Source organism: Gobio gobio, assembly GCF_949357685.1.
Source record: "Gobio gobio genome assembly, chromosome: 8".
NCBI lineage: Eukaryota > Metazoa > Chordata > Actinopteri > Cypriniformes > Gobionidae > Gobio > Gobio gobio.
Window position 1 is genome coordinate 24,864,128 of NC_137114.1, and position 13,567 is coordinate 24,877,694.

The 13,567-nt window shown below is 36.0% G+C and overlaps 1 protein-coding gene across 1 annotated transcript in view; it reads left to right on the forward strand.

Annotated features, from left to right (window-relative positions):
* Positions 1-6,113: 6,113 nt before the first annotated feature.
* stard13b (StAR related lipid transfer domain containing 13b) overlaps positions 6,114-13,567 on the forward strand; it is a gene marked incomplete at its 5' end in the record, with an annotated part of 103,798 nt that continues 96,344 nt past the window's right edge. The window contains one exon of the mRNA XM_079823723.1: positions 6,114-7,031. Coding sequence (XP_079679849.1) covers positions 6,114-7,031 — 918 coding nt within the window. The remainder of the gene's footprint in view (positions 7,032-13,567) is intronic.

Here is a 13,567-nt window from a genome sequence, read left to right on the forward strand (position 1 = left end):
TAGTTATTGTATAATTATTTATGAATGCAGCTTGAAATAATGCAATTCTACTTAACAGAAGCCTGTTTCCTTCTCAGAGTAACTTTATTTCTCATGATTGCCACTTTATATGTCCCAATGTGGATTTATATCTTGCAATTTGACTGTTATATTGTGCAATTGTGGCCATTTCTCATAATTGAAAATTAACTTAATATCACACAATTGCATATATCTCACACTGTGACTTTGTCTTGCAATTTGATTTATATGTTTATCTCAGTTGTGACTCTCTCTTACTGCAACTTTATTTCTCATAATCAAAACTTTATACTTTAAACATATTATAATTATTATTTTTTTTACTCAGAGGAGTGAATGGGACACATTTTTACATTGCAGGACCATTTAAAATAAACCAAAAAAGTGATTAAAAATACTTAAAGAAAATGGTGATGAGTTACAGGATGTTATATACTGTATACACTTTCCCTTATACAAATTAGAACATTTAAAATCTTAATCTCACTAAGAAATCTAAACTTAAATACTCAATAAAAACGTGACTCTGAATGATGCAAATCAAATACCAGGAGAATATGGTAGAAGCCACAGGATTACTTCAACTTACGCGTGTCAGTAACTGTGAGTACGTTTTTACTGGACCATTACAGTTCTGGTGAAATGTACACAGTGTAATGAATTAATAACGATCTCTGTAAAATGAATGGGAATTGCAGCGTTAACAGTCACTCACAGTGTGTAAAGTGAAAAGAAAACACTGCTCGCCCCTTTTCATGTATTGCAACACTTTGCACTCAACGAGAAGCTTGTAGAACGCTTGAGTGACATTCACAGAGCAGAATCCGCTTTGGCTGTTTGGATCAAGTCTTTTATACAGCTGGGAATGAGGAGGCCTCCTTTTACTGTGGCTTTAGAGAAAAACGGGCTAAAGGAAAGGAGGTGAGAGGACTAGATCTAATCAGGGTTACACTTGCAACACTGTTTCTCATGAGAGACAACGTTTTTGGGCAAGTTAAGAACAAATGTAACTTTAGTTAGCATAATTGCAACATCTAAATATGAATCCTCGCATATTGAGTTAGTGATTATTTAAATGATATTGAAGCCAGTATTCTCTTGTGTTTTAGTAGGCATATGTATACGATTTTAGCCTAAAATTTACATGACTGTATAAGGAAAAGTGTATATTTTTGGTCACCAAAATTCATCCTCATTAGATAATTTTATATGGTCTGATTTGGCTAATTATTCTTTAATGATCTTCCATTAAAAAAAGGCTGTTTAAAGTAGTTTTAAGTGTTGCAGGATATCTTCCAAAGTATTTAATGTCATCTATATGCAAGTTCTTGTGCATTGTGATATTTGACATATGTTGCATATTTCATAACCTCTGTTATATACCATTTGTGATTTCATATGAACATGTTTGCATGTGTGTCACAGGCACATGTGAAGTCAGAGCTGTAGATGGCTATGAGTCACTGACCTTGTTTGGTGTTTGGTCAAAGTTCTTATCAGCTTTTAAATGTTTAAATGTTTTGTTAAGGACAGGTGTGTGTTTTCCTTTCTCTTGATGAAATTGGACCATGTTTTTGTGAGTGTGTGACACGATAGAGACAGAATGAGAGCAAAGCACAAGGCAAAGTGTTAAATGAGTGAAGGCCACAGTCAGGGCTGCCAGCTGGCCCCCTTCTCACATTTAACACCACAGCACAGAGAGCTCTGATTTTCTATGCATGCTTGGAAGTACTCAGGAATATTCAGTGTTTCCATCTGTTGATGACCTCTGGAAAAAGTTCAATACTAGGAGGTGCATGAAGGTTAAGAGTATCATTCAGTGAAATATGCTTTGTTTTTATCTCTTCTCTCAGTTGACAGCTAACAAAAAACTTCAAGACTAGGAGTGGGAGATAGACCAATATTGTCTTTTTATGACATTTAATACATACAATAATACATAATACTGTACTATAACACTTAAATATAAAATGTATGCTTATATATAAAATACATGTGTATACAGTAATAAATACTAAATAATCACACAAATTATTTCCATGTTTTGGGCATGGAGATCGACCAAATAAAAGATGAAAATAATGTTTGTGACTATTTATTAGATTTTACATTTATTTTAGATTTTTCTGTCATTTGTTTTTATATTTTTCGACAACAATAACTAGATTACTGTTAAATTAATTGTTGGTTTTAATACTATTATATTCATGCAAAGTTGTTTTGAGACCTAAATAGGCAAAAAATGTCAAAACATTTTAATATGTGTGTAAAAAAGTATTAGTCTCTTTTCAAATTTGTACATTTAGTTATATACATGGGTAGCTGCGAGACTACATGGGATATTTGTACATAAAAAAAAAGTTTACTACTTAAAAGACAAAAAATAAATACATAAAAGAAATGTTATTTTTAATTTACCAATTTCTTTCCACACCCTTCTGGAATGATCACAGCCGCGTTTCCCAAATGCATTGAAAGCCTATAGTTGATCGTAAACCAATTGCATCAAAGGACTCTCCGAACTGCTCATGATGCTTTTTGGAAACGCAGCCCTGCTGTCAGATGCAATTCGCATAATAAATTGATAAATCTGACAAAAACAAACCAATCACATCTTAATATAGCAGAATTGAGTGGCATGATTTCACGCTATCAGTCACTTGATAGGAACGTCCTGCCAAGAATAATCTTGGTCTTTCACAGTTCATCTGTCTAGATGATGTTCTTAAGCTAAAGGTGTCAGAAAGGAATGTTCTTTCTTTCTCCACCAATCAGACGCATTTCCTGTGGTTTAATGTGTGTTTTTGTGCAGTGTGGTTGGGGGGTAATGAGGGGGTAAGCAGGGTTGCTTACCTCAGCCTGGTCTGGTACATTTAGGTCGTCTGATGAATGGACGAGTACATTGTAAATCAGCCACTGGAGAGTGAAGAGCCAGATTCCTCATAGCACTGATGTCACCATCGTCGTGCCTTTAACAGATCCAGACTTGAACGCTCTTAGCCTGAGCCAGATGTTCAACCCCTCAGATCCCCTGTTATTCCCTCCTCTACTTGTGCAAGATTCCCTGTTTTTCCCTCTTTGCCTCTCTGGGATTCCGTTATCCCTTCTCTGCTATTCCCAGAGTGACTATTTGGGATTCAGTCGCATCTTTGAGATTCTTAGGTTTTTTTTCTGCCTCTCTGGGTTTCCTGCATATTTTCAGCTCCTTCTGTGAAATAAATGTGCGTTTCCATAAAATCCCATATGAAGCAATGCTCCAATGTATCCTCATCTCATTTAAACCAATATTCTGGGTTAAACACAGAACATATTTGGCGTACTGATGATTACCACAGAGTATAAAAAACTAATTCAGACATTTAAATCAAAGATAATCTTTTTTTGTATTTGTTGGAGTACACTCTAAAAAAAAAAAGGTTCTATATTGCACCAAAAATGGTTCTTGGCTCGTAATCATAGGGGAACCTTTTTTAGTGCTATATAGCACCAATTTTGGTTCTTCAGTGGTTCTTCAGAGGTTCTTCAGCGGTTCTTCAGAGGTTCTTCACCGGTTCTTTGACTAAGGTGCTATATAGCACCTCTGAAGAACCGCTGAAGAACCACTGAAGCACCAAAATTGGTGCTATATAGCACTAAAAAAGGTTCCCCTATGATTACGAGCCTTTTTTTTTAGAGTGTAATACTTCTGTTTTTTCAAGTAATGCTGAATTTATTTATTTTTTCTAAATTTCCCATGCTGAAAAGAAAACACAACTTGAACCCATGCATTTGTGGTTTATGATGGTTTAACTGGTCAGTTAAAAAAAATGCCTAAAACCCCTCTTAAAACCTGCAAAACAGACTGTCAAACCAGCTTGGTCAGGCATGGAGACAGCTACCTTTGATTTAAAAAAAAAAATAATTACCAGCAGGGCTGAGAACTACACCATCAAAATGTTATTAAAACATGATAGCTTTGGTTAAAGCACCTTTTTAAGTCTGCTAAATGAAATAATCACACTTAAATGGTTAGTTCGCCCAAAAATGAAAATTAGCCCATGATTTACTCACCCTCAAGTCATCCTAGGTGTATATAACATTCTACTTTCAGACGAACACAATCAGAGTTATATTAAAAGGGTCATGAATTGAGAAATCAACTTTTCATTCCACCTTTGATATATAAAAGTTAATTGTGATATAAGAATATCCTGTAAGTTTTGGAGCTGAAAACGTCCTTGTTAGTCAAAGAAAAGCTTTTATTGACACCAGCCCCAACAAACGCTCAATCTCAGAATATGCCAACCCTTGACGTCAGCATGTGGTGAAACGCCGCCTCAACAGAAGAATAAGTACGCCTGATTCTGTAGCCCCACCCACGACTCGTGGAGCTAAACGGATCACGCTACTGAGCAATAAACATGCCGATTCTAATATTAGGAATGTGTGGTTGAACTTTATTTTTAATGAAGTTCCAGCTCACGTGGGTAAGACATTGCACGTTTGTTCGCTTCATTTCACCGCGGATTCGTTTGTAAACAAGACACTGGTCGAGACTGGCTTTGCAGACAGATTGAGATTAAAACACAATGCTGTGCCTTCTATATTGGATCCGGCAGGAATGGTGCAACGCACTTATGTGAGTAAAAAATGTTTTTTATATGGGATAGTATTGCAATGTTACAAAATGTTTTTTATATGGGATAGTATTGCAATGTTACAGATCGTTTGATATCTACTGATTATGTTGCAGAAGTTTTGAACATGCTGATTTGTCTGCAGTGAAGTTTTGCTGATGCACGGACTTGGCTTGTGTGTGTGTGTGTGTGTGTGCTAGTGATGTGCGGTTCGCGGATACATCCACCGATCGGGCGGGCCAAGTAGTAAAAAATAACATTCATATTAATTGTGGGTGGGTGAGATATGAATTGTTGTTTGATAAAGACATTTTGCGAGCCCTGTGGGCGGATTCCAGTCGCCGTTTCTCCACATTTTTTTGCCGTTTCGCCGAAACTCATTATTATGGAAAACTGTTATCCAATCATAGCAGTGGGTGTTTACTTCTAAGTCTTCTGTGCGACACGCCCATAAAAACCGAGCGTTCCAGGAGAGAGGCTCAAAACCAGGGTACAAAATAGCCTATTAGTTATTAATTATGATGTTTTCGAATGTAAAAACCATGCAAAAAAAGTTGATGTCAGACAACAGTATAAAAAAATAATAAAGCCAGTTCATGACCCCTTTAAAAAATGTCCTGGCTCTTCCAAGCTTTATAATGGCAGTGAATGTCCATAAAAGTGCATCTATATCCACACGGCTCCGGGGGTTAATAAAGGCCTTCTGAAGCGAAGGGGTGCGTTTGTGTAAAATAGCCATATTTAAAAGTCTTCTGTATTCAACTTACGGAAAAAGTGTAATGCCTCTCGCAGTTCAAAATGCTTACGCTACGTCTGACGACATTGCACACCAGTTACGCTCGTCATTTACGTAGCGTAAGCATTTTGAACTGCGAGAGGCGTTACACTTTTTCCGTAAGTTGAATACAGAAAACGGTCCGCCAGAAGTTAGGAATCTTACTTTATAAAGTTTTATCCATAAGTTTTTTTATACATATATATATAAGTTTTCCTTACACAAACGCATCGCATCGCTTCAGAAGGCCTTTATTTACCCCCTGGAGCCACGTGGAGCAGTTATGATATAGATGCACTTTTATGGACTTCAAAAACAGAGCAACATTCACTGCCATTATAAAGCTTGGAAGAGCCAGGACATTTTTTAATAAAACTCTGATTGTGTTCGTCTGAAAGAAGAATGACATATACACCTAGGATGGCTTGAGGGTGAGTAAATCATGGGCTAATTTTCATTTTTGGGTGAACTAACCCTTTAAGTATGCTAAGTAAATGTACTTAACTTTAAATAAATCATGCAGACATTTAAAGCAAACTCATTACAACATCTGTTCTTTCTTTTCAGGATGATTTGCACAAAGTGCTAATTTGAACAGAGGAACCAGTTCAGTCCAAATGGTGGAACATGGCAGTTTTTGGCATTATACAAAGGCACTTTTGGATATTCCTTATGGCTAGCTCTAAACTGTAGATTAAAACATGGACAATCGACCCATGATGACTTTAGAAGGACAGCGGTCATCTACATTGCAAGAGGCCCCCAAAATGACTTTCTCAGTAGAGCTTTCAAAGGCAGACTCAACCGTGGATGGAAACCTGACATTAAAAGATACTTCAAATTCTCCATTATCTATTATAAATGACCAAACACCACTTGAGCTGAAGAACAAAAGTTCATTAGAGAATATCAATCAAATTGTACCAGAGCTAGTCAGCAAGGATGGACCTTGTCTTCAAATCTCAAATCTTCTCACAAAAGAAAAGACAAAGAAACAGATCAAACATAAAAGCACTTCTGCTCCAATATCAATCCCAAAACATGATATGAATGGCATTCATGAATCTGACCTCCCACTGGACAGTGAGGAAGAGTTCAGCTGTCTTTTGACTTCCTCAGATGTGACCAACAACCTTGATGTAGATCCCTCAAACACCTCGTCTACTTCTTATCCTTTCTCTAGTTTGACAGTAAGATCCATTTCAGACCCCGCTTACTCTTTTGCATCATCTCCATTGGGACTATCCCACCTTGAGCACCCATACTCTGCTCCTTTGCCAGTCTCTAAGGGGACCGATTTACCCCGAATCATCAAACACAAGCCCAGCTCCATTACCTTTGCCGATTATGACAGCTTTTTGGGTATGATCCAGAACGCCCAAGCCAATGAGAGCTCAGATGCTTGTGAGACCTCTTCTGAAGATGAAGGCCGTGGCGATGAGGTGTTCCCAGAATGCAAAGAGTTTCTCCCTGGCTCCAGAAGAAATAGGGGTGGATTAGAGAATCAAAGGAGAAAAGGAACCTGTGGACAAGCGAGTGGAGAAGAAAGTTCCAGCACTAACCACCCACCGACCAGCACCAGCAGTTATGAGGCCGAGGAGGAGAGTAGCAGTACAGAGGTGAGGATGCAGTGATTGTTAGAGATTTGTTAAAGCTTAACAATGTCTTTAAGCAGCAGGATATGTGGTTTGGTTTTTAATGTCTGTAAAGATTTTTACAATGCTATCAGTTCAGCACTGTAATAATATTCCTCAAATGTTTTGGTTTAGGTTTGTTCTCAAACTATTAGCCCCGTTTGACAGACAAGGCTTAAGCCTATAGTTCCAGACTAAAATGCATGTATGAGCTGTTTTAAATGAAAGCAAATATGTTAGTGCTATTGTTTTGTCTTAAGATGCACACCAGTAATGTTTTTTCTTAGGCATGTTTATAAAAGCTACTTAAATGTCCTAATTGAAATAATAAGGCCTAATACTGGTTTAATCTAAGCCCTGTCTGTTTAACCAGGCCTAAATGATAAATTTGTGGGATTCATTTAGGATAAATGTTTTAATCAATGCAAACCGTTTTGTTGATTGTTTCTCATGGTCATGGATACCTGGAAATATCAGGGAGTTTTTGTGATTGCCAGGTCTGTAAAGTCTATAAAATCTTAAAAGTCATGGAAAAGTAATGCATATATCTGGTGATTTTGGTCTTTGCTTGCTCACAAGCCATAGTTGATGTCTCACTTGACGTGTGCGAGTTGATCTTCCAAGTCAATAATTTCCATTAAATGAGTTAAACAATAGGTTCACAATTCTCTCTGAAAGACTTGGAATTGGTCTGAATTAGACGATCCCAGCATTCCTGTAGTACCGGTAATACCAAGGATATACGGTACCTACTAATAGGCAGCTGTTTTCATTCGCTGTTTTTTAATTCCCACTTTAGAAGTCGTGATTACGAGCTTGTTGCATTCAAGTGCTTTGTTGTCGGAATGAACAGGAATCATGGAGGACACCAGGTTTATTCTTGCTTATTTATTGGGAAAATCTTATTAAAACCAACATCTTATGTAGTGTCCCATGAAATCATATGTAGTGTTCCCCGATTCTGCAATTTCAGTCAAATGCAGGCTATTTTCGCTGTGTATCAAACATACAATACGCTTCAAATGATTACTCGTGCATGTAAATATGCACTACATTAACGTCAAGACAAGACGACCTAGTTGTTTTGAGGGAAAAACGAATAAAAGCACACCTGCCACAGCAGTAGTTCTCCCAGCCACCATGTTTAAAGTTTATGGCACGCCCATCTCTGGAATTTGGGTATCAAAATCATTTACGAACTTCCCAGTGGTAAACACGACATCAGAAGGCGTTCATGTGCAATTTTTACCTGGGAACTCGTATTTACGATAATTCCGATAGCACGTGAAGGCAGCATTAGTGCAAGGCTCCAGACTAGCTAACTGCAAAAAGATTATTTAAATATGAATCCTGCATGTTCTGCATGTCTCTGTGTGAGTGAATGGGGCGCAGACGCGCAATTTCATTCACCACGCACACTGAAGGAGGTTGCACACCGGGCGAGAAGCGCAGTGCCATAATTTGAACGGATTGATTGTGTGCGCACACTGGGGGCACCATTCGGCATCTGCCCAGTACGACTCACCTTGAGCGGCGGTTTCAGCCTCTGTCGTCTAACTGTATGATGACATGAATGCATCTTCATCTCTAGAGCTGCTCTGAGAGTCACTTCTTGAACATTTTACTGTTTCATTTGAGAAAAAAAAATATCGTCTTATCATACGCCATACACCAACAGAAACTCCAACAGAGTTCAGTTTAACTTGAAGAAATTGACAAATAATATTATGCTAATGTTATACAGTAGATTTAGCTATGTCTTGCAATGTAATAATAATAATAATAATAACACTAATAATTATTATTATTATTAAAATTACTTTAAAACACCCAATTTTATTATTATTATTAGGTGTGCATAGAGGGTTACGTATTTTTCACTTGATCTTTTTATAAACAATGTTTAGCCTTCAAATGTTTCTATAAATTATTTACTTATAACGATCACCATCATGAATAATAAACTATAATAATAAACTCATTTAATTTAATTTAGTATTTTTATCAAACAGTTAAATAAAATAGTAAAATAGTTTAGCTGTGGTACCGAAATTGGTACGGAGAACCGTAAAATTTGAATGGTCATATTGGTACCGACTACCGTGACATCCCTAGTCTGAATTGACATTATTTTAAAACTCTTTTTCCAGTTACTTGATAAATCATTGAAAAGTAATGGAAATTCATTGGTCAAAAATTCTTGGGTTTTGTGATTTTTTTTTTTTTTTAAGTTAAGTTAAAAAATAAGATACATTTAAAAAATCTCCCATTGACTTTGCTAGAAAGTTCTGAATTCAAAATGTAACTGATAGAGATGACATCACAATATTTGCATACCGAATTGTGATCTGGTAACCTTTCTTGCATTTATTTGCATACTAATTTGAGAAAGCACTGCAATCCTCAAGGAAAATCTTGAATCTTTAACCTTGTGATCCCGTTTTTTCTCTACAAAGTAATGTATAGAATGCTTGAATACATAGAATGAACCTTGAATGACTGGTTATTTGTATTAGTTAAAACATTTGCTGTGTGAGGCAGGGCCGTGCAGAGAGTTCGTCAGGGGCAGGGGCTCAAATGTAAAAAAGGGGCAATATGTAAATATATATATAAATATATGTAAATATATATAACATATATATATACACACACACATACATACATATACATTATATATATATATATATGTTTATATCCTTATGCTCATCAAGCCTACATTTATTTAATCAAAAATACAGAAAAAACAGTAGCCTAATATTGTGAAATATTATTACATTGTATTCTTTTTAACCTTTTATTAATCAAAGAATCTTGAAAAGAGTATCACAGTTTCCATCATTGACATTAAATCCTCATATTACAATGATTTCTGAAAGATCATGTGACACTGAAGAGTGGAGTAATGATGCTGAAAATACAGCTGTGATCACAGGAATAAATTATATTTTAAATTATTTTAAAATAGAAAACCATTATTTTAATATATTTCGCAATATTGCTGTTTTTCATCAAATAAATGCAGGCTTGATGAACATAAGAGACTTATTTCATAATGCTGCATAATATTCAAAAATAGTATAATAAAGTCCTTTCACGTAACCATTTCGCCAGCCTACACTTCACACAGCCTAGTTTTAATAGGCCGGTAGCCTAGGAGCCGGTGGCACTTGGGTTTTGTTAACTTTGATAGTTTCATGAAATAGTAAACAATGTATCAATATAGGCTACATAAATACAAGTGAATTTAACACTACTTACCATTAATGCGACTTTTGCTGCTGTGGTTTTGTGTAGATTTGTTTGTTGTCTGTTAAAATCCATTTTGTCAGTGATGCAATTTATAAAATGAGCCAAACCGCAGCAAATTTTACCACAAACGTTAGTTCGTCTGTCCGTGTCATTTTCAACCGATTTATGAATAAGAACAGAAAATTACCGCTGCACTTCACATCGCCCAATGGAATTTGAACTTGCTTTGCCAGATCATGATTGGTTGGTGTATATACATGACAAACGGGCATCGGTGAATTGTGTAATACTTTAAAATATATAATATATAGCTTTGTAATTAAATCAACACATTAGCTCTGATTATGGATGGAAAAAAAATATTGGTGTACTTTTTTCCCGCGAGGCCACACACTCTCTGAAAGGACCATATTTGGCTCGAGAGCCGTTTCCGAACAGTGGAAAATCAGCTGTCAATCAAAACGAGCCGTCTGTTACTATTGTATGCATTATCATTTTATAATAATCACATTTATTTAGTTTTATTGACCACGATATTATCATTGATATCTGTCTGAGAGGGGCACTTTTGATTCATTTTGAAAAAGGGCAGGGGCTCGAGCACCCAAAGCCCCCCCCTCTGCACGTGCCTGGTGTGAGGCCTGCAGTGTACTAGAGCTGTGAATGAACCACCAGCTTAACCACCACATATTGTAATGCTGATAGACCGTTCATGCCATAAAGCCAAGCTTTCCTGAGCATGTCATAGCCTCTTTTTCATGGATTGCCAAGTCTGATGTCCTTCCTGTCTCCTCTCACAGCAAACATCTATTTATCAGTGAACTTAGCCTTCCATTACTTACAGCTCCATTTAGTTGGAGCCAGTCATGGATGATTTGTATCTTTTTCCTAAACTCATGCCTGACCTAACTGTTGGCAACCTGTGACCTCCCCTATCCAAAGTATATTGTTCTTTAAATAGGTGTCACATGGCCATGTATGAAAACAATAGCATATTCCCTATCTTGCTCGGTTAAGAGCTCCTGTAAAAATGTCCCATACCATTCATACCAGAGATAACCAGGACAAAGTGTAAATTTGAGGCGATCATAAGAGATAAAATCTCTCTTACTCATTTCTTATCGCTACATAAATTCAAAGTCAACATTGTTCAGTATATACATTCAGTTTGACATCTTTGCTATTGTTTGTTTTCAGAATAGGTAGCCATTCCTTTACGCCATTATATGTTTTTGATCAATTTCTAAACATTTTATATATATATATATATATATATATATATATGCTTTTTTGTAATTCAGTGTTTTTAATTTTTTGTAATCTGCATTAATTTTTAATTATTCTAGGTTTTGCGTCTATGCATATAGATATTGTTACATTCAAGATGACTTTCAGTTTAAATTGTGGTAGGACATTTTGTGCAGCAGTTCTTGAAAGGCTGATTTTATAAAATCTGCTTTGTATTATTCTATATAAAATAATTGCTATACAATGAAAGAAACTGGTATCTTTTTACATACTATATACTAAAAAGTATTATTGTAGACATTTATTATTTTAATGTTATTTTTTCATATTTATATCAGTAAATGTGAATAATAGTTTTATGAATAAATTGTACTTTAATGATTATATATTAAATAAATAATTAAATATTATATAATTAAATTACATTTATATATGCATTTAGCAAAAACCTTTATCCAAAGCAACTTACAAAAGAGGAACAAAAGCAATTCGTCAAAGAGCCAGTAAAACTCACAATGTGTTAAAAATGATTTAATTAAAACATATATTTTTAATTAAATACATTTAAATATAAAATCTATTTTTTTTCTTCTCATAAAAAAAAAAAAGAGGTCTACGGGACAAAAAAAAAAGTCAAACCAAGACAGACCAATTACATCTAGGGTTGTGATGGCTTACTGCTTAGTGTCCATGGTGTAATTACAGTAGTTAGCAGAATTGTCAGAGGTTAAATGATTTTTCTAAGGCAGGTGAGCTGAGAACGACCCGTGGTTCATTTGTTGGCCCCAGCACCCCTCTGTGCTGCACATGCTAAACTCTCCCCTCCTGTTACTCATTCTTTGTTCATGCTTGATTTAAGATGAACGTGTGAAAGAATGTGGTACCCCTCACGTGAGCCCCGACCTTGCCTCATTTGCACCTTCTCAAGAAATTCCAGAATGAGCTGTCAGTGGATACAGAAAAAAAATAATTTAATAATATTTGTAAAAATAATAAAAAATAATATTTAAATACATTTTTTAAATATTTCAAAAACTAGAGATGATATTCCTTGGTATAATCCATATGGATTTTTTATTTTTTTATTTAATACAGCACACAACTCTTGAGGTTAAGATGCGTTTTGCTTCTTCACCATTTGGAGGCGCCCTATACAAACATTTACACATATTGTGTAGCCAATAGCACTGGTAGTGAGTTACTGAGTTATTTATACCTATTTATGTAGAGTTTACACGTGCTTATGAAATGGAATTGTGGAAAACTGCAGCATCTCTAGCCGTCTGTGCATATATCCTAATGAGGAAAGACATTGAGTTACGTGACATTGAGTTACAGTGAACGGCTCCTGTAACAAAAAAGAAGGAGGATTTTCTTTTCCGTAGAGACTTATCTGACCTGGATTTGAAGTTCAACAAACGGATTATGGCTGGTGGCCTTTAAGGATGACATATTGTTACATTCTCTCGGTGGAGCTGGCTGGCACACTCAGTGGGTGGCATGGCCATGGCAGGAAGCCCAGAGCAATGCCAAAGCCAGGCACTTGACTCCTCATTTCCATGTCAATGGGCCAGTGCTGAGATTTACAATGTGGCCAATTTGCGGCGGTGCAGTTATGGTCCTCGGCCATTCTGTCCACCGTGGAAGATAACAATGATGAGCTGATCTGGTGGGACTGACTCATACCGGCCTAGTTGCCATGACAAGTGTATTTTCTCACGACTGACAGGGCGGAAAGGGGTGTTGTAACCGATGCCGGGTTGTTGAATATCGCAAATTCTGTGCCAATATATTAGGAATAGAATTGGAATTGGAATAGATTCCAAAGGCTGCCACTAGACCAATACAGTGTTTTTGTGAATAAATCCACGTTCTCTTTTTTTGTGGCATTTTTTTTTGACATGGTAACACTTTACAATAGGGTTCATTAGTACTTTAGTTAACATGAACTAATAATGAACTGCACTAATAAAGCATTTATTTATCTTTGTTAATGTTAATTTCAACATTTACTAATGCATTAT